The sequence below is a fragment of the Stomoxys calcitrans genome, chromosome 5, assembly GCF_963082655.1.
Source record: "Stomoxys calcitrans chromosome 5, idStoCalc2.1, whole genome shotgun sequence".
In the NCBI taxonomy this organism is placed as follows: domain Eukaryota; kingdom Metazoa; phylum Arthropoda; class Insecta; order Diptera; family Muscidae; genus Stomoxys; species Stomoxys calcitrans.
The window spans coordinates 156,292,247-156,317,379 of NC_081556.1; the positions used below are offsets into that span (position 1 = coordinate 156,292,247).

Genomic DNA, 25,133 nt, shown 5'->3' on the forward strand with positions numbered 1-25,133 from the left:
GCATAGGTAGTTCGTCAGTCAATCTTAAAAAGTGTTGATCGTTCAATGGGACGCCATTTGAGCGAACCTTATCATTAAAAAGCTATTTTATACTGGAAAACATTGCCAAGTTCACTATCCTCTCGGAATTCTCGTGGGCTAATTAGCTTCTAGTGAACTTTTTATCGAACGATTTCCTTCTCTTCCCATTGAAATTCCAAACCATGTTTCGTAGAAAGTTGTTGCACTTATTTTACCAGTTTCGTTACACTGTGCCATGTCATCGTTGAAAGACGATACATTTTTCCTCATTTCATTGCGTTATGGGCAACATTTGTCGCATATGTGCCAGCCAGAGTCAGCTTTCACACACGCACGCACGCACATAAATCATCAGAAATTTAATCATCTTTTGAGCGTCATTGTCATCGTCATAGTTGTCCTCCCCTCGTACGAATGTCTGTAGTATGCATGGCGATGTGTGTGTGTGTGTGCGTGTATGACCCTCTCAGAAAAAGATATTTTGAAGGATTTTTGTCAAGATTACCTTAGGCAGCTGAGATGAGGGCAAGAGGGAAAATCCAAAGATGGAATTGAATAAAAATTCATCGGATTCTGGTAAAAATGTGTGTTGGGTTTTTATTTAACTTTTCAGTTTCTGCTTAAAACAAAAAAAAAAATGTACACAATACAATAGAGATGTTTATAATTTAAATTATTCGAAGTTTTTACAATTTGTACATGGTTTTAATACAGTGATGGGTGTGAAGCCCATCGTTTCATTTAATCGATTCTTACATATATTTACAATACAATAATACTTTGAGTTTTGTTTTTGTTTTTTTTTTTTAAGTATTTTCTAACACAAACGACACTGAATAAAGGGATTAAAGTTAAGCAACTACATCGACTCTGTCTTAAATTAGCTCATAATAAAAATGCTAAAAAACATAGGGTCGGTCATCTTAGATTCTAGAGGGATAAACGAGGCCAGTTTCCTTGGCAACCAAAACAGGGGAAAGCAACAAAAAACAAGTCGTTTCATGAGCATGAGGGGTGAATGACTTTTGGATGGCAGGGTGATGAGAAAAAACGAAAATAAAATGAAAACTGAGTCAAATAAATAACACTTATGGAGTACTTATAAAGTTAAGGAAACAAACAGATTTTCTTCATGTACTTGGAACTGTCCAGGAATTTGATTCCTGTTTGGGGCAGACTCCAAATCTATAGCTTCAATTTACTTGGTCTTGGTTACAAGAGGCTCCTTGGCATGCATATTCGTGCTCACCGAGGATGAGGGACTGTGGGCCAAGGACTTGGGACTAGTGGCAGGTTTCTGCAGAGGCTTCGTTTCGCCAGCCTTGCTGCCCTCTGCCGCAGTCTTTTGCATTTCCATGCTGTTCTTTAGCTTTTGCATGTACTCGTTGAAGGCATCATTGCCGGCTCTCTGCATGCGGGACAACTGGTCCATGATGTAGGCCTGCTGGTAGTTGTACATGGCCGGGTTGAATTGGCTCAATTGGGCGGCAGCAGCCGCATTGGCGGCATAGGGGTAAAAAATGTTGGGTTGATTTGCCACGGCCGCCTGCACTTGGGCGCGTAACAAATTCTCCTTGATGAATTTGCTCAGCTCATTTTGATTGGCCGCCGCAGCAGCTGCTCCCAAGTGGGGTGGCAACATGCCTTGCATGGGATGTGGCATGACAGGTGGCAGCGTTGGTATGCTGCTTGGGGGGGTATTCAGTTTGCTGGCGGCATTCGCTGCCACCGCTGCGGCAGCCGCAGCTGCTGCTACTGCCGCCTGAGTGGCATTTGTTTTGCCAGCTCTGCTGCCTCCTTGGGGAGATTTCGTTGGCGGCTTAATCTGCGCTTGGGATTTGCCTGTGGGTGACTGTTGAGGAGGCTGCTTCAAATTGCCTCCAGCAACACCTGGTTGCTGGGGCTGATGGTGTGTGGGCGCCAATTGTTGTGCAGCCGGCGACTTTTTGCTGGGCTGCACTTTCTTGTTGGAATGTATCTTGACGTTGACTCCATTGGGGGCCGCGTAGGTGCCTATGACATTGCCATTCTGCTTGTTGGGCACATTGATTTCGGGCATGGGGCCCGGTATCTGGCGAGGCAAGATGTGGCGGAATTTTTTGCTGCCAGTTCCATCACCATTTGGCGATTTGGGCGACTTTTGTTCAGATGGGCTGGTATTCAGTCTTTTCTCCGGACTTGGAGTTGCCTTCTTTTCGGGGCCACCAGCTGCTGCCACCGGTGATTTGTTGGTAGTTGGAGGTTTGCTGTTGTTGGTCAGCGGTTTATTCATGCCATTGCCCTTGACGTTCATCATATTCAGATTTGTGGATGACAGTTGGTTTGTTGTGGTCTTGGCATTGCCAACTGGGTTAGGTGGTGTTTGATTTGATGTGGTAGTAGGAAGCTTTTGCATGCTGCCTGCTTGATTGACGTTGCTGGCTGCTGGTTTGTTGACATTCAGTGGGGGGGTGGCCATACGCTTCACCGGTGGATTGGGAAACAATGAACTGGCTGCTGGAGGTGAGGAGCGTTTGTTATTCTCACTGCTGTCGGGGGTCTGATCGGGAAGTTTCAAAATCTCTATGTAATTGTTCACCGGACTTTTGTGCTTCTGATGCACGGAGCCGTTAGCCGAGGATTCGCCATCTTCTCGGGTGATTGTTATGGAGAGCGAAGAGGGAATGTTTATGTTGCATGAGTTGAGCAAGGACTTGACCTTCAGCTGTTTCTCTGGAGGATCTTCGCTTGGGCTGGGACTGCGAGCAAATGGATACACACGCTTAGCTGGTGCTTGGTGTTCTGGACGATTGGAGGAAGTATTGGAAGCGTTGTTGTTGTTGTTGTTATTATTTGCATTGGCGCTATTGTCCTTCTTCACCGGGGGGCTGGGAAACAGGCTGGACATCTGGTTATTGGAGCCCAAAACACTTTGCAGGTACGAGTTGTTCGAGTTGGAAGGCTTCGGAGTATATTTGTAAGTGGGCATGGTGGGTATATTGTAATTGGGCACATATTGCGGCGAACTCGGCGAGTAGATGGGTGAATTGGGCGTATACATGGGTGTTCGACAGCCAGGAGGAACCTCATTACCCTTGGACTTGGAAGCATTGAACAGAGCCAAATTTAGGTAGCTGTTGTTCTTGTTGGAGTTCGACTTGGATGAAGTGCCATTGTTGCGGTTACTGGACGCAGAACTGCTGGGAATCTTGGTGGGTGGCGCTGCCATGGTAGGTGGACCCATGAGGGCATTATTGGTTGCCTCACTTTTGGGTCCATACACCTTGCTTGAAACCGGCTCATTTGGTATGGTCTTAATCTCGGTGCCAGCGTCTTTCAGGATCTTGTTAACATCGCTGGGAATGTTGGCAAAAGGATTGGGTCGGGCCGCCTTTGGCAAAATTGGTTGATATCTCTTAGCAATGGGGGTGCGACTACCAGGCGCCGCCAACTGCACATTGTTGTGCATTGGATGGGGTGTCAGAGAGCCAGGAGGAGCGGCAGAAACCTTGGACTGCTGCAGTTTGCCAGGTTTCTTTATCAGTGAGGAAGGGGGTTTCATTGCAGCCAAAGGAGCTGGTGGAGGCATCAGGGACTTCTTAGTGTCATTGTTGGCGCCTGAGGAGACAGTGGCAGGCGCTGGGGCATGCTTAGAGGTGCTATTGGGTATGAGAGGCAACTTAATTTTGAAATCCTCTGTGGCCAAAGGAGGTGACAATTTGGGTTTCTTGATGACAGCCTTGAGGGGTTCTTTGTTCTTGCGTTTCGAGGACGACGATGAGGACGAGGACTGATCTTTAGTGGATGTTTTCGGCACCACAGACAAGGTTACATCTTTGGAAAGAAGGCCCAGAGGGTCCTGCTTATCAGTTTTGGCATTTTTTATGGGCGTAAGAGCAAACGATTTTAGGAATTGCGACTTTTGATCTTCTTCCGGAGCCTCGGGTGAGGTGGAGGAAGTAGGTGTCGCCGGAGAACTCAGTTTGGCCAAAGGGCTTATGCGTTCCGCCTTTATGGTAAGAGGAGGCACTGTCAAGGGACTGGGCGTCTTGCTCTTGCGATCACTATGAGGCGATGACTTGGGCGACGACTTAGGGCTGCTGTCCTTTTCCTTTTTGGACTTGGTAACCTTCCACTCTTTTTCAGGCCTAACGGGCTTGACGATTTCCTTGCGTTGAGGGTCGGACATGTTGATTATTGTTACACTGTTCTGCTTGGAGAGATCAATTTTCAGTTTGATATTCTCCACCTTGCGCTCATCTTTGGGTACACACGTGGAGGGTGAGGTCTTATGCGACTCACGCTTCTCCTTTGGGGGTTTAGCAGAGCCCTTTGAGTCATTATGATGCGACTTCTCTTTGGCTGCCTTATTGACAATGGTAATTTTGAGCTTCTCGTTCTCTTGTGAACTAATCGAAGGACTTTGGGGCTGGACAATTTCAAACTGTTTAGGCTCCTCGGTGCTGGGAATGGGCGGTGTTTCCGTGGTCGAGGAGACTTCGGCCTCATTTTCCTGTTTAATTTCTTCAGGTTCCAATATTTTTGTGTCTGCAGGTGCTTTAATGGAAGGCGTGGGTTCGTGTACAATGCACATGGGCTGGGCTAGCATTTTTATAGCCTGGGGTTCTTCTTCTTCTTCTATGGGACTCAACTCCTTCTTGGCCTTAGGTACAATGTGCTTCCTCACCTTGATGGCTGGCTTGAGGGATTGCTTGACGCGGAAGTAAAAACGCATGGGAGCATCTCGCTTCCAGGTGTAAATGTAGGCCACATCCATTAGAGTGTAATGGTCGAGCAGTATTATGGTCTTGACCTTGTACATGATGTCTATGGTGAAGCGATTGGCATTAATTTCGAATTTACCATAGACCAGCTTCTTTAAGTGGGCCACCGTGCACATGGCTGGACACTTAAGGTAGCGGGGTTTTAATAGCTCAGCATACTCGGCATTGGAGTTTGTAAGCTCTCTGCGAGAAGGAAACGAAGAGAAAAGAGAGAGGGGAAGAAGACAAATTAGTATGGCACACCACAACAAAATAATTGGCAGTCTATGCAATTACAGCTAAATGCAGGCAATTTCTAGTTGCCTTAGTTGCGTATTGGCATACTTACTCTGTGTCTGCATATTCCAAAGAAATGGACATATAATCCGAGGGACTAAATATCAAGTGCTCGGTATCATCGCCTCTCTGCTCGGGTGAGGCCAAGGCCGCTTCCTCGGGACGATCCTTGTAGAAGGCTCGCTTTCGCATCAATTCCTTTTCATAAAGACCGGGTACAAGCTTATAAACAATAGCCTGCAATGTGGTGTCTGGCCTAAAAAGGACAAGAGCGAGGAGAGAGAAAACAAAAAGGAAGATTTAATAATTAATCCTCGCAAAAAGGTTTGCTGCCTCCATTGCCGTTGTGCCCCGGGGAGAGACTATTGCCAAGGACTTAGACTAATGCGAAAGTGAAATGCTGCGACACTGTGACGTGCCCATCGCAATAGTGACTCTTGAAGACGTAAGGAATTCTTAGGAACAGGTAACAGCACGACATCGTCGTCAAGGGTAACAACAACAACAACAACCACATCCACTGTAGGTTTAGGTTTAAATACAAATGAACAAAGCTGGAAATATTTGTCGTCCCTCCATCCATCCCTCATCATTTTCAACCAGATTCGGGATGGGACGAGCTCTTCATGCGTCTGTCTGTCCATTTGTCTGCCAAACAGCCACTATTCCCGAGGAGTCTCTCTGTGGTAAGAGCTTGTTGGCTTGTTTTGTTAGTCCAAAGTGTGATGACTGACGTTGGTGTGCAATGAAATGTTGACGCAGATGTTTTCATTATAAGCCTCATTACTCACACAGGGTGTTTGCATTCCTCAACACCAAAAGTGCCGTTTCGAAGAAGAAAAACTATCACTCTTACGGAGTGTCTGGTCTGTGTTTTTAACACTGGAGCAGAATATTGTCAAGTGTGGTTGTTGTTGGCTGCGTTTTACCACATAAAATTGTTCTGTTGTGCATTGCTTCCCCAATGTCATTTCTTCGATGCTATTTACGAAGACAACAACTTTAATAGTAGCACCCATCACCATCGTCATCATTATTCGTGACATTTGCTTTCATATGACAAAATGTCTGGCTAGACTGCGTGGAAAATTGCCGTCGGCATTTGTCTCAATTCCCAAGTCTTGTGGCAGCGGGCTCATGGAGTTGGAGATGTACGATAAGATGTTGCATGCTGAAGATGATACTTACTTAATATTTGGCTTTGCTGTATTAATCATCATTTCACAGCGTGGACAATATTGTTCGGTGCGTAAATGTTTGATCAAACAACTGTGACAAACTGTAAACAAAGGAAAAATAAAACGGGAACGAGGTTATTACAGGCCAAGGGATATTCAATTGACCACAAGCTGACATTTGTTAAAAGCATTCAATAACTATGGATCTGAGGAGAAGAGAGATTGAGGTATATAGGAACTTTAAAAAATGTTTGAATATTGTGTTCAAGTTTTTAACACAAACGTCCTAGGGATGCGTTTATGGAAAGATGGTATTACGATTTGAAAGACCTGTCGTAATAGGATGTAATGTCTTTTTTATAGATGAACCTTCTATGAGGGACCATACACGTATCAGAATTTGTATAGTCCCGAAAAAGTCGTATACACAGAACTTTTGGACTGGGATTAGGTCAAAGTTTGATAGAAGATAGCAATAATGGTACTTCGACCTCCTCAAACAAAATCTGAAAACATTTCAGGGAAATTTTCGAAAAATAATTTATAATAATTTAAAAAGATTCAAAAAGACTATGAACGGATTAAAGAATAAAAAAGGAACTCTAGACTTTCAATAGTTCAGAAGGGAGAAAAATGGTCCTTCGACTCAATAGAGGATATCAAAAAACTTTTCTATTTAAAAATCTGAAAAGCCTTTCAGGGCAGCATTCAAATGAGGCAAGAACAACTCAAAGAAAGAGAAAATGTGATAAAGAACAAAGAGTGCGAAAAATATCCCAAAGTCTCAATAAAAGAAAAAAGTAGGAATTAAGGAATGTTTATACAAAAAATTGTTCTCAAATGTTCCTTCGACACAATTTGAAAATAGTCGAAAGATCAGTTTCCCTTTTTGATGTTTAATTGGACTGTTGTTTTTTATCCGAATACAGTCGAATCCGCTTAATTGAAAACAGCAACATACAAGAATTTTTTTTTTCAATTATCCGATGTTTTCAATTATGTCCGGATAAGTGAAATACGTGTCAATTAACCGAAATTTGTAGAATTAACAATTAAAAAATTGTTCTCAAATGTTCCTTCGACACAATTTGAAAATAGTCGAAAGATCAGTTTCACTTTTTGATGTTTAATTGGACAGTTGTTTTTTATCCGAATACAGTAGAATTCGCTTAATTGAAAACAACAACATACAAGAAATTTTTTTCAATTATCCGATGTTTTCAATTATGTCCGGATAAGTGAAATACGTGTCAATTAACCGAAATTTGTAGAATTAAGAATTAAAAAATTGTTCTCAAATGTTCCTTCGATACAGTTTGAAAATAGTCGAAAGATCAGTTTCTCTTTTTGATGTTTAATTGGACAGTTGTTTTTTATCCGAATACAGTGGGATCCGCTTAATTGAAAACAGCAACATACAAGATTTTTTTTTTCAATTATCCGATGTTTTCAATTATGTCCGGATAAGTGTAATACGTTTCAATTAACCGAAGTTTATTGAATTGAGAGTTAGAACCATTAGCAGAACTTCAGTAAGCTTAAGGCATTGTAATTAAAAGATCTCGAATTAGGGAAGTTATGAGGAATAGATGGTGTAAAACCAGCATTATGAGGACTAGATGGTGTGAAACGCAAAGACTTGATTATAAAGAGGAGTTGATATCTTTGAATTGACCTTTTGTGACCAATTAAGCGGAGAATAATTTGTTCAAAATCCCTTAAAATTAATTCGTTTAAGGGATTTTTTTAAATAAGCCGATTTTTTAGACTTGGTGTTCAATTAAACGAGTTTGACTGTAATTAGTAATATTGGACTTTCAAGAGCTAAGAAGAGCGAAAATGGTACTTTTACTATTTAAGAGAATCTTAGAACACATGCTTGGATTGTTAACAACTCAAAAGGGAGAAAATGATCTTTCGACTCGCCTAAGGAACTCACGTAAACAATTTCGTAACAATTTGTATTAAAAAATTGGCTTCGAAAAGCAATTTAAAGAAATGTAAATCAATATTCCTGTTAATAAGGTATCTTCAACAATCAAAAGGGAAATATGGTCTTTAGAAATTTCAAAATTTCTAAAATCTAATCCTGGACATGTTGTATAAGAATTTTTGTTCCTGCAAAAGTTTAAAACAGTAAGACCAACTTCAAAAGTAAGAGGGGGGTATATAAGTTCGGCCGGACCGAATCTTATATTCCCACCACTATGGATCGCATTTGTCGAGTTCTATGCGCAGTGTCTCTCTTTAGGCAAACCAAGAATTTTGAATAAGAATATACTATTGTGTAATATTTCAGTTCATTGGGATAAGAATTGCGCCTTATAGGGGCCCAAAAAACAAAATCGGGAGTTTTATATGGGAGCGGTATCAAGCTATTGATCGATTCAAACCATATTAGACACGTATGTTGAAGATCATGAGAGAAGCCGTTGTACAAAATTTCATCCAAATCGTATGAGAATTGCGCCCTCTAGAGGCTCAAGAAGTCAAGATCCCAGATTGGTTTATATAGCAGCTATATCAGGTTATCTACCGATTTGCGTCATACTTAGCACAGTTATTGGTATTTATAACAAAACTCCTCATGCAAAATTTCAGCCAAATCGAACGAGAACTGCGCCCTCTAGAGGCCCAAGAAGTCAAGACCTAAGATCGGTTTATATGACAGCTATACCAGATTATGATCCGATTTGAATTATATTTGACACAGTTATTGAAAAAGATACCAAAATATGGACCGAATTAAACCATACTTAGCGTAGTTTTTGAAAATGACACCAAAACACCACGAGCAAAATTTCAGTCACATCGGACGAGAATTGCGCCCTCTAGAGGCTCAAGAAGTCGAGATCCAAGATAGGTTTCTATCACAGCTATACCAGATTATGAACCGATTTGAGACATATTTAGCGCGGTTGTTGAAAGTGATACTAAAACATCACGTGCAAAATTTCAGTGAAATCGGACAATAATTGCGCCCTCTAGATGCTCAAGAAATCAAGACCCAAGATCGGTTTATATGACAGCTATATCAAAACATGGACCGATTTGAGACATATTTAGCGCAGTTGTTGGAAGTGATGCCAAAACATCACGTGCAAAATTTCAGTCAAATCGGACAATAATTGCGCCCTCTAGAGGCTCAAGAAGTCAAGACCCAAGATCGGTTTATATGGCAGCTATATCAAAATATGGACCGAATTAAACCATACTTAGCGCAGTTTTTGAAAGTGACACTAAAACACCACGAGCAAAATTTCAGTCAAATCGGACAAGAATTGCGCCCTCTAGAGGCTCACGAAGTCAAAACCTAAGATCGGTTTATATGACAGCCATATCTGGATCCTATCATGGACCGATTACAAATAACTCAAATTTTTACCTTAAAAATGATGTGATAGTAATCTTAGGGCCTCAGTTTCAAGAAAAAGTCCAAAATGTTTCCCCGTTTCAAAAACTATGCCCTAGAGTTTTGAATAATGTACACCTTTAATTTTTTTTTTTTTCATTTTCCTACCAAGACATTTCTTTTCATTTCACTTAGCTTTACTCAGACATATCCGTCTTACTTATACCCCTTGCCAATGCAGTCAGTGTCTTCAAGCATAAAATTTGCATGAAATTGTCTACGACTTAAAGTTTCCATTCCGCCCAAGGGTTCGAAAAGTATTCAAGGATTTATTTCCCCTTTTTCAAATTACACATTCAATTCAAGGATACAAGGATGGAGGGATGGATATCAATGCACATACAAATGAAATAATCTCTGGGTAACTGTATGTGTGTGTGTGTAAGTGTGAGATCCATAATGCTTGAATGCCAACAAAATGCTTGCAGATTGCTATAAATACTGGCACAATTTAGGCCAAGGTGACGGTGATGGTGGTACAAAAAGAATAAAAAAAAAATACTTACACGAATGCAAACATTCCACAATAGTGGTGGCATCTATCAAGTAGCCAAAACACAGGCCACATATAATGTGCGCATTCATGGAGCTCAACAGTATGGGTCGGTGTTTCATGGCGGACAATTGCAGATCATTGGCAGTCTCTGTGGGGCCACTTTCACTGGACTCCAATTCAGTCTTTATCACTGTATCACAAGATTCATTTTTAACCGAGGAGCTATGATGGTCACTCGATGTAGTGCTGACACTGCTGCTATCGCACTGCTGTGAGGTGCTTATCACATTGTTGGTGTCACTGATTGTTAGGCCATCGTTGGTTGAGGTTGGTGAAGAGGACTCCTTGGCTGGGTGTGCTAGCGATTTTTGTTCGGCTATTTGGCTAAGGCCAACACTGCTGGCAGTTGTAGCCGTTTTTAATTTATTTGTCACTGTAGTTGTTGATGAAGAGGCTGTAGCAGCCACTGCAGTCCCACTGCTGCCGCTGCTGCTGCTGCCGGTGTTGTTGTTGTTATTCGTTTGTGCCATTTGTCTGTAGGATGTGTTAGAATTTGCCATATTTAATTTAGCTGCTGTTGTTGTTGCTGTTGAATTGGCCACAGGTAGCGGTACCGGGGACATAATTTTGTGTCACGGTTCTTCTTTTGTCCTGGTATCAATTTTCGCCCAGTAATTTGATATTTTTAGGCTGCAATTTTGTATGTGAGTGTGTAAGTGTGTGGTTAAAGAAATTGGTTAAATTTAGGAATAAAATTTTATAAATAAAATATTGAATAAACACAAAATGAAAATAGATAGGCTAGTAGGTATAAAGTATTGAAAGATTAATGTTTGCTGACCCACTAGGTAGTCTCAGTGTATTTCACATGACTTTATAAATGTTTAAATGAGAAAGGACTAGGATAGTATTTCATGTGAAATGCTGATTAGGGAGTTTTTTCTTATGGTTTGTATGAAAAAGTGTGGCTAATGTAGAGGTTTTTTTTTAAGCTGCAAAGTTATTATTGTATGGAAATGACCATGGTTAATGGGTTCAAATATGCTTTGAAAATCTTTTATAAAACCTTTTGAGACGAATGTCCTCGGTGACAGTGCTAACGAAGGATAATACGAAAAATATTCCGACCTTAGATAAAAAAAATGCGGACAATAACTGGTTGAGAGTAAAAATGTCAACAAAAATATATGAAGGACATGGTGTTTTATTTTAGTTCTATTCAGTGCAAGTCAAATGTTCTGCATGAAATTTCAATGCAAACTTGTACTGAGAAGTATCAATCGATATCATGCGATAACAGATAATAACAAGCTATTAACAATGATTTGCACGCTATAGTATTTATATAAAACAGCAAAATATGAATGTAGTACAGAGCTAACCAGCGGAACGAGAAAATAAAAAAAGCTTTTTCGAAACTGACAAAGACAGTACTTGGAGTGTTTGAGCTGAATAAGATATGGAATGGGTTCGAATCCTGGAGTGGGAATATCAGAACATCGCTCTTTAGGAAAAAACCATGCTCTCTAATAATTGAGTTACCCTGCCAACGACAAAGAAACCCCTATCTCATACCTACACAGTGATATTGTACTGCTACAATACTACTTCTGATGCAAGAGAGTACAGTAAATTTGGAGTGTTTGAAGTGTAGTTTAGCTAAGTCAGCTTAACCACATTTCGAAGATAATGGAATAATAAGATACTGAATGTTCACTCATAGGTTAGCTTATTGTCCTATTGCGCTATAAATCTTGAATTCAAGACCTGACGAGAACACTAAAACGCTTCTCATTGGCTCTCCCCTCCAAAAGACATTCACAGTAAAATGATATCCAGTGAAAAACCACTTTTTAGCATCAACCAATGGTAAAGAAGTGGAAAATTTTGAGCAATTTGAAAAAAATTAAAGTTCGGTAGTTTTTTAAATAAATAAAACATTCGGATATTCGATAATGCGGAATATAAGGTATTGCATAGGTTGGATAAAACATTCCATATGATGAAAGTTACATTCAGCTCATCATTCTGTTTGCATGTCTCGAAAGGTGTTTCTCAAATATGTTTATATACATATGGTAAGACTGTAGGGTGTTCTGTTTCTCTGACATGACATTCTAAGTGGATCCGGAGAGCCCCATTGAAAACACGCTTATTTAAAATCTATCCGGCCTTAACATTGCACAAATACTTTTCAAAGTCATAGCAAGATTGGTATTATAAATTGTCCAAGAGAGGCCTTCTTAAGATATTTCTCCCAAATACATAGATTAGCCGATTTGAAGGACAATTTTTTATTCAATGTGGTTTAAATTTTGCATCCTCATTTACTATAATTCTCAAAATTCTCAATATTTTATGCATAGCACTGATTTGGCTTCCCAAGCAAGCGGATGGCATGTTCCTTTTCTATTAACTTAAAAGGGCCCAATTTACCAATAACTTCATAGATTTTATATATGGTCCGATTTGGCTTTACAGGCTTTTCAAGATTTGACTGATGTTTTACGTGATGAGTTATAAGCCTTTATCCAATAAGACCCAAATAGGTCTGAAACTTGTTACACTCCTAATCATTGGAATGTGAGTATCGCTCCATAATCTGGTATAGTAACCTTCATATTTATTAAATGGCCGTCCGTAACAGGCAAACATAAGTAATAGGTAAATTCCGATATCCATTTTTGGAGACATATTAATTATCTGCTGTATACGAATGCATGTTTTTACGATTTCCAAATTCCGTGCCATAAATGTTTGAAATCAGTCGCAATTTTATCAAATGTGGCTGAAAATGAATTGTAAGGTGCATTGCAAATGACAAGTTGCCCATGAACATTCCATTAAGGGACGGAGGCAAATTTCTCACATATCAATGAGTGCAGTCCGATTCAAGTTTATGCTCGATGTAAGGGGCCTCCCTTTCATAGCCGAGTCCGAACGGCGTGCCGTAGTGCGACACGTCTTTGGAGAGAAGTTTTTACATGACATAGTACCTCACAAATGTTGCCAGTATTCGAAGGGGATAGCCACAGCTGAAAAATTTTCTAATGCTCTTGCCAGAATTCGAACCCAAGCGTTTAACATCATGGGGCATTGAAAACCTTTTAGGTTCGGTGGCCTCCTACAGCTACATTTAAGCCATTTAATGCCTAGCCAAATACGGTTTGACATCTTATGTTATAAGATGACCCGATTTCTATCCGATTTGATATAGGAAATGCGTATATGATCTCTCAAACCCCAGCTAAAACGGCCCATAAATCCATCCTTCGATTTCCCATTTCAAACACCAGAACTCTCAACACTTGCCCTACTTTTCGTATGGTATGGTAGAAACTCTTAAGCCCTCTAACAAAAACAACTTACACGCCCCTTTTGGGTCCATAAATGTATGACCGCCCATATAAAATAATTCTCTCATTTTTGAGCCTCTTAAGCCTCAAATTACTTTTCAAAATAATCCACACATAAACAAAGCCAATGTGTGTAATTTTATTAATCAAAACACCATTGCAGAGGGCACCAAAGGAATCACCCAACCACTTTATTAGGTTTCCTTAACTATTATTATGTATTTTTTCCTCTGTTTTTAGAAATAAAACTTTTATATATTTTATTTTGTCTTTCTATCTCTACTTTATGAGTAATAAAAGTGCTGTATTAACATTTTGGCGCTTTTTTCTTTTCGAACACATTGACAATACTCAAAAAGAGCGCGATGTGGCCCCGACAACATTTGTGTGTTTATGGAACGGTTGTGTGGTGTTTTTTTCACTTTAAATGGGATAGAAATTCAACATCAGTGGTGGCATTGGTAGTGGTGGCAAAGGTTGTAGTTGTAAGCGAGCAAAAGAGAATAACAGAGAACCCAGAGAGAACAGCAAAGGCAACATCATGTATGTATGTATGTTTATTTTCATGCCATACAAAACGAAACGATGAGAGTTTGTTTTACGTTTTGGGTTATTTGAAATTTGTTTTCTGTAACAGATAAACTACAGCTGGAATCTTTTTTCTTCAATTTTGTACGTTACTGAAATAACAATGCAGCTCATAAATTTGTATTTGAGTATGTATGAGGGTTTGGGGTGTGTGTGTTGTGTTATGTATGTTGGAAGTAAAGGAAAATGAAAACGAAATAGAGATTAAAGAAAAATTGGAGAACTAATTTAGAGTTTTTTTTTAGAAAAAATTAGAAAAGAAAGAAGATCAAGGCAAACAAAGGTTTAAAACTATAAACTTTTAAACTTACCATTAGCATTTGAAAATTGTATCCATATGTGTATTTAAAGTATCCAAATAATCCATTTTTAAAAGACTGCTAATCCAAAAAAGTAATGTGTAGGTAATCCAAAAGTGTAAGGGGTAATCCAAATTGTTGTTTTTTTTTAATTTTTCTTGTTTAAAAAACTTTCACATGAATTAATCTTCACTACCATTAATTACAGCAATCTTGTGCTGAGCTTTGCGTGTTTTTATTTTATCTTTGTTTCTTTTATTTTTATTTTCGTTTTCTTCTTTTGCGTTGCTTGCTTTAAGATACACGCTTTATTTTTTAATTTCTCTTATCACTCTTTTTTGTTGGTATGCTGCTGCTGCTGCTCTAACTTCGGTACACATTTAATTTTTTTCGTTTTTAACTTATCCACATTCATTCGCCACACTAATACATTCACATCAGCGCATTGGCTTGCATACTTCTTGCTTGTTTATTTATCATGCATTCCGTTTTCAATGGTGATTACTTTCAGCTCTCTGTTTTATTTTTTGTAATATTTCCAGCAGCAGACTTCACGTACTATGTACAAGGCGGCTTATATCCACCACCACTAGTGCTCACACACGAAGAATTTAATTCAAATGTTTAAAACTTGAAGTGTAGCGCTTTTTATTGTAATTTTTTTAATAGATGTTTTAGTTAATTCAATAATTGTTGTATTTTTTTTCTTTAAATTGTTAATTCTTTCCTTGTAATTAATCACTTTTATTAAAAATTTTCTTTAACGTTATCCGCACACGCCTTTACTACACAACGTTCCGCGTTGAAATGTTTCGAAAATTAAAATTGAGTCGTTTACGACGCACTGCTGCTTGCATATGCCGTATATGTATGCCTGCCTATGTATATAAATAATCCATCTTATATACTTGCTGAGTATTTGGCTGGCTGGGACTACCTACTCTAAGTGCAGTCTTCAAAAATATGCTGCTGCCTTTGCCTTTAGCTACTACCTAATGAGTAGAACCGAATGTTTTTTTCTACCCCTCTACAGCTATCACTTTCACTCTTTTACCAACGAAACGTTATCTGCTGTCTCTTTTTCTCTCTGGCATTTGGTTCTCTCTTTTTGCGTGCTATATACACTCACATATGAGTTTGTAGTTAACACTCAAACTTTGGAATTCACTCAAAGTCTGCTCACTCTCTGCCTGTACGATGGTGGTGTTAAGTATCTGTGAGGCCACATTTACTCAACCATTGAATTTTGCTATACAAGGCGCCAGTTGTGTTATTTTTTGTTAATTTATATTGCCTTGTTGTTATTGTTGCGTTTATCCTTCGGCGAAGCGCTCTCACAGTTTCTTTGCACAATTCGTCGTCCGTTTGCAATCGTTGGTTGTTGAATTGATACTAAAGGTCGCTACGTTGTGTAGCTGACGTTAGGCCATAAAACTCTGTACCTACTCTGTATGTGGTTTGTTTGCCTCTCTCTCTCTCCTTGCTGCCTGCGCCAACTACCTAAGCGAAGTTGGTTTTTATGTCGTTTTTCCACTCTTCTTATGGCTCTTCTAAATTTTTTTTGGTGTGGCTCTATGTAGTTAGGTATGTGCTGGCAAGTATATGGTGAATAATTTTTTGTGTGGTATATAAAGCAGCTGAGTTGTGGAAATATACTCAGGCTTCTATCTTTGGATGGAGTGTGTGTCTGTAGTATTTGGGTCTGTCTGTTTATTTGTCGGTATATATGTATATACATGTAAAGTCTAGTCTTCAATTATGTGGAATATAATAAGAAAAGCATGCCAGCTACTATTGTTCGTCGATACTGTCGTGTGATGTTGTAAATCGACGAAAGAGTGAGAAACATCCGTTGTTGGTTTATTTCGGGGTGAGGTTTAATCATATGAATGTAGCTATGTATCTACCGCATTTTAAATCTCTAAAATAGATATCTGCATACATAGAAATGATGTTTCACTTACATAAATACTTATTTACATTATATACCTATGGCTACTAGTTATTCCAGTCTGGTTTTTGGTTCTTCTGATGCTATCTTTGTACTTTATTCATTCCCCGTTTTCTTTGTAGTCTGTTACATGCATGCAAAAGTTTTTCCACAAAAGGGGAATATGAGTGGAACACTCATATACATGGTGACAATATGTGGAAGTACTTTTTCATATGCTTTTTTCACTCCCTAAAATGACAGAATTCATGGTGAATTTTTTTCTAGGACAGGGCGTAGGTACAATGTATCTAAAAAAGTTGTCGAGGAGAGGAGTTATTTTTACATTGTTCAAAACTTCTATGAATATACTCTCTAAGAGTCAATCTTTCAGCCATAACCACATCAACTTGAGCATATTCTTTGTCTCCAGTTTGATGTTTCTCTGCTTTTAGTTTTCTACTTAGCTTGAGGCAAAGTTTTGCAAAAAGTTTTTAGCGGTTTTTTCTTGGCTGCGAGTAAAAATTACATTTTGTGGGTAACTTTTAAGTTAAGAAAGTGTAGAAAAATTTAAAAATTGCAAAAACAAAAATTCAAATTTTGCCCATGAACATTTTATTAAGGTACTTAGACGAACTTCTCACAAATCAATGACTGCTGTCCGATTCAATTTTAAGCTCAATGATAAGGGACCTCCAAACGGCGTGCCGCAGAGCGACATCTCTTTGGGGAGAAATTTTTACATAGCAAAGTACCACACAAGTGTCGCAAGCATAAGGAGGGGATAACCATCGCTGAGAATTTTTCTGATGTTCCTGTCAGGATTTGAACCCAGGCGTTTAGGGTCATAGGCGGACATGTCTTTAAGCTCAATTGATAAGGGACCTTCTTCTTTATAGCCGAGTCCGAACGGCATACCGCAGAGCGACACCTCTATGGGGAGAAGTTTTTACAAGTGTCGCCAGCATAAGGAGGGGATAACCATCGCTGAGAATTTGTCTGATGTTCCTGTCAGGATTTAAACCCAGGCGTTCAGCTCAATTGATAAGGGACCTCTTTTTTATAGCCGAGTACGAAAGGCATGCCGCAGAGCGATACCTTTTTTGGTTAGAAGATTTACATGGCAAAGTACCACACAAGTGTCGCCAGCATAAGGAGGGGATAACCATCGCTGAGAATTTTTCGATGTTCCTGCCACCATTCGAACCCAGGCGTTCAGCGTCATGGGCGGCCATGTCTCCAATTTAAAAATTTTTTAATAAAAAATTATTTTTAATGGTAAAGGAAAATCAAAAGAGCATTGTAGCCATAAAATTTAATAAAATAAATTTTTTTATTTGATGCCGCCCTTAGTGAGGTACTATGCAATGTGAGGTACTATGCCATGTAAAACTTCTCTCCAAATAGGTGTCGCACTATGGCACGCCGTTCAGACTCGGCTTTAAAAAGGAGGCCCTTATCATTGAGCTTAAACTTGAATCGGACTGCACTCATTGATATGTGAGAAGTTTGCCCCTGTTCCTTAGTGGAATGTTCATGGGCAAAATTTGCATTTGCATGCCGCCCTTAGGGGCCATAAAAAATTGGATTTTCCAGTAGCCGGCATCTGAGTGCCGGGTGGAAAGTGGTTCTTCTGCGCTCTTCAGAAATTGAATTGGCAGGTCGGTTTATAAAGAAGATATATCAAAATATTATCCGGTATATCCTATGGACAAAAAAAAAATCTGTACTACGTTGGAGGATTCCTTGACGCAGCAGCCAGTTTGTCCTTCTATGATTCTCAACGCCATGATTCGAACAATTTAAAACTAAGAATTCGAGCCTTTAAAATTAAGAAATTTAGCTGAAACTTGGTGTAGACAACATTCCCATCCAAAGTCAGTTTTAGTTCGATGAAAGTGGCCCGTTTTCGAACTACGTCTATATATAGCCTCTGTAGAACCGATCACCTGAATTACCATTTTCAGTTCTTAAAACGAATATTTGTACCCAAATATGTTCGAATTTGCAACAATGTTTTATATAAGATCCCCCTTTAGTTGAAAATGGTTCAGATCGGATCATGTAGTGTTAAAGCTGTCATAAATACCTATCTCCCGATTTAATGTTTTGAGCTTATAAAAGGCAAATTTTTTAACCAATTTCACTGAAATTTTAATCAATGCATTGTAGAGAGTGAGAGAGAGAGAGAGACCGAGGCAGGGTGTGATACTCTCTACATTCGCATCGAATATGATTCAGACGGGATCATATTTAGATATACCCTCTATATAGATGGATTTCTCAATTGAGCTTCTTGACCTCACGTATTGAGGTCAATGACGTATTTTTCTAAATGACGTATTTTTCAATCGATTTTCTTGAAATGTGGAAAATAGGATAGTATTGACCTTTCTACATTCTTTCCGAAAAGGTCCACATGAGATCTCAGTTGAATAAAGCTGTTATATAGATCGATCTTAGGATAAGAAATATACCTAAGGTTGTGGGTATCTGAACGCGTCCTCCTCCTTGGTTAGGAGCAGAGCTCTATCCAAACTCTTTACGTTCTTTGGGTCACGACACCCGGTTGAGTACATGCAACTCCACACCGAGCATCGAAATGCTCTTCCTGGGATTTTAACCACAGCCACCATGTTGCTCCCAACTGGGGTCTCGTTATCTGGACGTGTCCTCCCCCTTGGTGAGGAGCAGAGCACTATCCAAACTCTTTTCGTTCTTTGGGTCACGGCACCCGGTTGAGTACATGCAACTCCACACCGAGCATCGAAATGCTCTTCCTGAGATTTTAACCACAGCCACCACGTTTCTCCCAGCTGAGGTTTAACCAAAAGTCAGGCTGGAAGTTCCAGGGGCACCTGACTCTGGTTTGATCACCTAGTCCAACTACCACCCGTTACACTCCAGACAGTTCCGGACTGGTCACCTAATGGGATGATGCAATCACCATCCAACAACACGTCATTCAGAAACAGTCAGAAATTAGGTGGCATAATCAAAAATGACTCAGCTCAAGTCTGAGCAAAAACAAGAGGGCCACCGAAACACTCGCACACACGGTATACAGTATGTTGGTGACAAGGAATAACAGCGACACCGTGTTAAAACTTTCAAAACATCAGTACTTCACACACACCCACTAGACCAGCTCCAAGACTTCATGGTTTAGCCATTTTCAGCTCACTGACCTTTTCGATATAGCCTACTAACTGCTCATCCATCCATCGTCATATTGCTTCAATCATCCATCACCACATCCACTTCCTTTTGACGAGCTCTGAAACTTCATGGTTTAGCCATATGCATCGTCATATTGCTTCACCCGTCTATCACCGCATCCACTTCCTTCTGACCAGCTCCAAGACTTCATGGTTTAGCCATTTTCAGCTCACTGACTTTTTCGATGCAGCCTACTAACTGCTCATCCATGCATCGTCATATTGCTTTACCCGTCCATCATCACATCCATTTCCTTCCGACCAGCTCCGAAACTTCATGCTCCAGCCGCCTTCTGCTCACCGACCTTTTCAATGCAGGCTACTAACTGCTCATCCATTCGTCGTCCCATCACCTTACCCGTCCATCACCACATTCACTTACTTCCGACCAGCTCCAAGACTTCATGGTTTAGCCATCTTCAGCTCACTGACCTTTTCGATGCAGCCTACTAACTGCTCATCCATTCGTCGTCATATTGCTTCACCCGTCCATCACCGCATCCACTTTCTTCCGGCGAGCTCTGAAACTTCATGGTCCAGCCGCCTTCAGCTCACCGAACTTTTCGATGCAGCCTACTAAATGCTCATCCATCCATCGTCATATTGCTTCACCCGTCCATCACCGCATCCACTTCCTTTCAACCAGCTCCAAGACCGCATCCTCTTCCATCCAACCAGCTCCAAGACTTCATTGTTTAGCCATCTTCATCTCGCTGACCTTTCCGATGCAGCCTACTAAATGCTCATCCATCCGTCGAACCATCGCTTTACCCGTCCATCACCGCATCCTTCCTTCCGACCAGCTTCAAACTTCATGGTTTATCCATCTTCAGCTCACTGACCTTTTCGATGCAGCCTACTAACTGCTCATCCATTCGTCGTCATATTGCTTCACCCGTCCATCACCGCATCCACTTCCTTCTGACCAGCTCCAAGACATCATGGTCTAGCCGCCTTCAGCTCACTGACCTTTTCGATGCAGCCTACTAACTGCTCATCCATTCGTCGTCATATTGCTTCACCCGTCCATCACCGCATCCACTTCCTTCTGACCAGCTCCAAGACTTCATGGTTTAGCCATTTTCAGCTCACTGACTTTTTCGATGCAGCCTACTAACTGCTCATCCATCCATAATCATATCGCTTCACCCGTCCATCACTGCATCCCCTTCCTTCCGGCGAGCTCTGAAACTTCATGGTCCAGCCGCCTTCAGCTCACCGAACTTTTCGATGCAGCCTACTAAATGCTCATCCATCCATCGTCATATTGCTTCACCCGTCCATCACCGCATCCACTTCCTTTCAACCAGCTCCAAGACCGCATCCTCTTCCATCCAACCAGCTCCAAGACTTCATGGTTTCATGGCCATCTTCAGCTCGCTGACCTTTCCGATGCAGCCTACTGACTGCTCATCCATCCATCGTCATATTGCTCCACCCGTCCATCACCGCAGCCACTTCCTTCCGATCAGCTCCAAGACTTCATGGTTTAGCCATCTTCATCTCACTGACCTTTTCGATGCAGCCTACTAACTGCTCATTCATCCATCGTCATATTGCTTCACCCGTCCATCACCGCATCCACTTCCTTCCAACCAGCTCCAAGACCGCATCCACTTCCATCCTACCAGCTCCTAGACTTCATGGTTTAGCCATCTTCAGCTCGCTGACCTTTCCGATGCAGCCTACTGACTGCTCATCCATTCGTCGTCCCATTACCTAACCCGTCCATCACCGCGTCCACTTCCTTCCGACCAGCTCCGAAACTTCATGGTCCAGCCGCCTTCAACTCACCGACTTTTCCGATGCAGCCTACTAACTGCTCATACATCCGTCATCCCATCGTTTTACCCATCATCACCACATCCACTTCCTTCCTACCATCCCCATCAAACTCCATATACACCACAATTACACAGCATTTTATACAACGTTGTGTCGTACCCGGGAAATCAATTGCTAAGGAAATACAAAAACAACACCATACCTGGGTAGCTTTAATATTCCACTTCAGACTGCGGTGAAGAGCTTTTATATACTTTTCACCTAAATGATGCCCCGTGGGGGTGTTAAGTAAAAATTGCAAAATTTTGCCCATGAACATTCCATTAAGGAAAAGGGGCAAACTTCTCACATATCCATGAGTGCAGTGCGATTCAAGTTTAAGCTCCTTTTTATAGCCGAGTTCGAACGGCGTGCCGCAGTGCGACACCTCTTTGGAGAGAAGTTTTATAGTACCTCACAAATGTTGCCAGCATTAGGGGGGTGGGGAAACCACCGCTGAAAATTTTTCTGAGCCGGCTTCTCTTTCCAGATCTAGCTCCACCAATCTGGCTTATGAAACTCTTTTCAAGCATGTAAAACGGAGATTGGTGTCATGGGGTTCTGTGTTGTATCCGGGTAGATGTTTGGGTTGTTTTATTTACCAATCTAAAGGATTCGCTAGCTTTTGAATAAATAAAACGCTCTTCCCGCTAAGTGATTTGTATTCGAACGTTGCCAACACCAACACACAGACAAAATAATAAAATATCAAAAAAAAGAAAATAAATCATTTTAATGCATTCCAGAACGTGTGGTCATTGAATAAATATTGGGTTGCCCAAAAAGTAATTGCGGATTTTTCATATAGTCGGCGTTGACAAATTTTTTCACAGCTTGTGACTCTGTAATTGCATTCTTTCTTCTGTCAGCTATCAGCTGTTACTTTTAGCTTGCTTTAGAAAAAAAGTGTAAAAAAAGTATATTTGATTAAAGTTCATTCTAAGTTTTAATAAAAATGCATTTACTTTCTTTTAAAACATCCGCAATTACTTTTTGGGCAACCCAATATGTCGAGTTTTTCCTCTTTTAGTTTTGTCATTCCGATTGAATGATGACATCATGTGTATAAATAAACGGTAATACTAAGCGAGGATACTGCGAGTAATATTTTTGTCAAACATTTTAACCCTCAAGCGACTTATTTAAGTGGTCTTTTAGGCCCCTTTTAAAAATAGAGCTCAAAACTCTTTTAAAATGGTCAAGTAGCGAATCAAAATGTTTGTTATGAAAATTCACTATAGGTCTCTGAATGCATCAAAAGCCAAAACTTAACCCAAGCGCCATAATTCAATAAATATTGAAAGTACATCATGGAGTTAATGTAGCACTTTTTTTTAAGTTGGAGCCGAATTCACTTTTCTAGTGTCTGAGGGCCCTCCCACCCCCCAAAACCCCCCCGCAGGACATATTTACCGATTGGGACAATATGAATATCAAATGAAAGTTATTTAAAAGTAGAGTGCAATGCTGATATGGAAATGTATTCCTTGGTGTTTAAGAATTGTACTCAAATGAAAGGACGTGCCAGAGGGTAATCCCCCTCCCATGTCCTACCAAAAAAAAAAGGAATAAATATAGGACAGGTTAGAATAGGACACAAAAAAAAGGCATTTGGTAGTAGAGAACAATATTTACCCTCAAATTGGGATGGATACAGGGACCATGGGATCTTTACATGGTCTTTATGTGGTATCCCAAGTGGTAGCTTCGACCTATGAATTTGACACAAAAACAAGTAAAAAGGCGTTAGGAACGGCCGTGCCGAACTTTGGATACCCACAACCTAGCGTATATATGCAAACCACCTTTCGTCAAAACCCGGTGAAAAATGCATACCTTATACCCCCTGACATCTATATCGAAATATGTTCCGATTTGAATCAACTTCTAATAAGTACAAGTCATTGTTCAATTGTGTGGAACAAAATATTGATCTTTTTAGTAGCTATTGGGTTGCCCAAAAAGTAATTGCGGATTTTTCATATAGTCGGCGTTGACAAATTTGTTCACAGCTTGTGACTCTGTAATTGCATTCTTTCTTCTGTCAGTTATCAGCTGTTACTTTCAGCTTGCTTTAGAAAAAAAGTGTAAAAAAAGTATATTTGATTAAAGTTCATTCTAAGATTTATTAAAAATGCGTTTACTTTCTTTTAAAAAATCCGCAATTACTTTTTGGGCAACCAATATATCTAACAATAAACCGATCTGAACCATATACGACACGGATGCCGAAAAGCCTAATATAAGTCACAGTGCCAAATTTCAGTGAAATCGGATTAAAATGCAACTTTAACGTGGCCAAGACTTTAAATCGAGATATCGGTCTATAAAACCAGAAATATCGGTCAGCTAAAACCAAATCTGGACTGATTTGGGCCAAGTTGCAGAAAAAGATGTCCCAAATTTCGGCGAAATCGGACAATAAATGCGTCTTTTATGGCCCACAACCTTAAATCGAAAGATCGGTCTATATGGCAGCTATATCCAAATCTAGACCGATCTGAGCCGAATTGAAGAAGAATAGCGAAGGGCCGAACACAACTCACTGTCCCAAATTTACAGTAAATGCGTCTTTTATGGGCCCAAAACCTTAAATCGAAAGATCGGTCTGTAAGGCAGCTATAACCAAATCTAGACCGATTTGGGCCAAGTTGCAGAAAAAATCTCAATGAGCCTAACACAAGTGACTGTTCCAAATTGCGGCGACATCGGCCAATAAATGCGCCTTTTATGGCCCCAAAACCTTAAATAGAGAGATCGGTCTATATGACAGCTATCGAGAGATCGGTCTATATGGCAGCTATAACCAAATCTGGACCGATTTGGGCCAAGTTGCAGAAAAAATGTCGAAGAGCTTAACACAACTCACTGTCCCAAATTTCGCGAAATCGGACATTAAATGCGCCGTTTATGGGTCCAAACCTTAAATCGAGAGATCGGTCTATATGGCAGCTATATGCACATCTTGATCGATCTAGGCTAAATTGCTGAAATATATCTAGGGACTTAACTCACTGTCCCAAATGTTGGCAAGATCAGAAAATAAATGCGCCTTTAATGGGCGCAAGACCTTAAATCGGGAGATAGTTCGATATGGCAGCTATATCCAAATCTGGACCAATCTGGGTCAAATTAAAGAGAGATATCGAATGGCCTAACATAATTCACTGTCCGAAATTTTTGGCAAAATCGGGTAATAAATGTCCCTTTTATGGGCCTAAGACCCTAAATCGGCGAATCGGTCTATATGGGGGCTATATCAAGATATAGTCCGATATAGCCCAGCTTCGAACTTAACCTGCTTATGGACAAAAGAAGAGTCTGTATAAAGTTTCAGCTCAATATCGCTATTTTTAAAGACGGCCCCACAACCCACAACCAGGGCCATCACTAGGACCTGTCAAACTGGGTACCTGCCTTTTTCAAAATATCCATTTCTGACCCTATTTTATATATAAAAATCAATTTGTGTTTGTATGTATTTTTTGTGTTCCTTATAGACTCAGAAACGGCTGAACCGATTTTCTTGAACTTTTCACAGATGGTGCATAATGACCCCGTGGTAAAAATAGGGTACTACATTTTTTGATATCTGAAGGCGGGGTTGACCCTCCCCTTTACCCTAATTTTCAGAAACGCCAGATTTCGGAGATGGGTGATGCGATTTAAGCGAAATTTTCTGTGCTCTCATATAGTACCCAAAAAATAAAAATTTGGTATTCAAATTTCGGATGGGGTACCTAGGGGGGCCGCCCCACCCTTAAAGGCATTT

At 40.3% G+C, this 25,133-nt stretch overlaps 1 protein-coding gene across 1 annotated transcript; it reads right to left on the bottom strand.

Moving 5' to 3' along the window:
- Positions 1-592: 592 nt before the first annotated feature.
- On the bottom strand, positions 593-10,720 carry LOC106081935 (polycomb group protein Psc). The gene is made up of 4 exons (XM_059369413.1): positions 10,157-10,720; positions 6,249-6,339; positions 5,113-5,316; positions 593-4,967 (listed from the first exon to the last, which is right to left on the bottom strand). Exons 1-4 carry the CDS (start codon positions 10,704-10,706, stop codon positions 1,220-1,222), a joined length of 4,593 nt encoding a protein of 1,530 aa, XP_059225396.1. The 5' UTR covers positions 10,707-10,720; the 3' UTR covers positions 593-1,219.
- Positions 10,721-25,133: the final 14,413 nt, after the last annotated feature.

Coding starts and splice junctions, on each gene's coding strand:
- LOC106081935 (XM_059369413.1), bottom strand. CDS start 10,706: ATGGCAAATTCTAACACATCCTACAGACAAATGGCACAAACGAATAAC. Junction 6,340..10,156: donor TGTGGAATGTTTGCATTCGT/GTAAGTATTTTT, acceptor CTTTGTTTACAG/TTTGTCACAGTTGTTTGATC. Junction 5,317..6,248: donor ACAGCAAAGCCAAATATTAA/GTAAGTATCATC, acceptor TGTCCTTTTTAG/GCCAGACACCACATTGCAGG.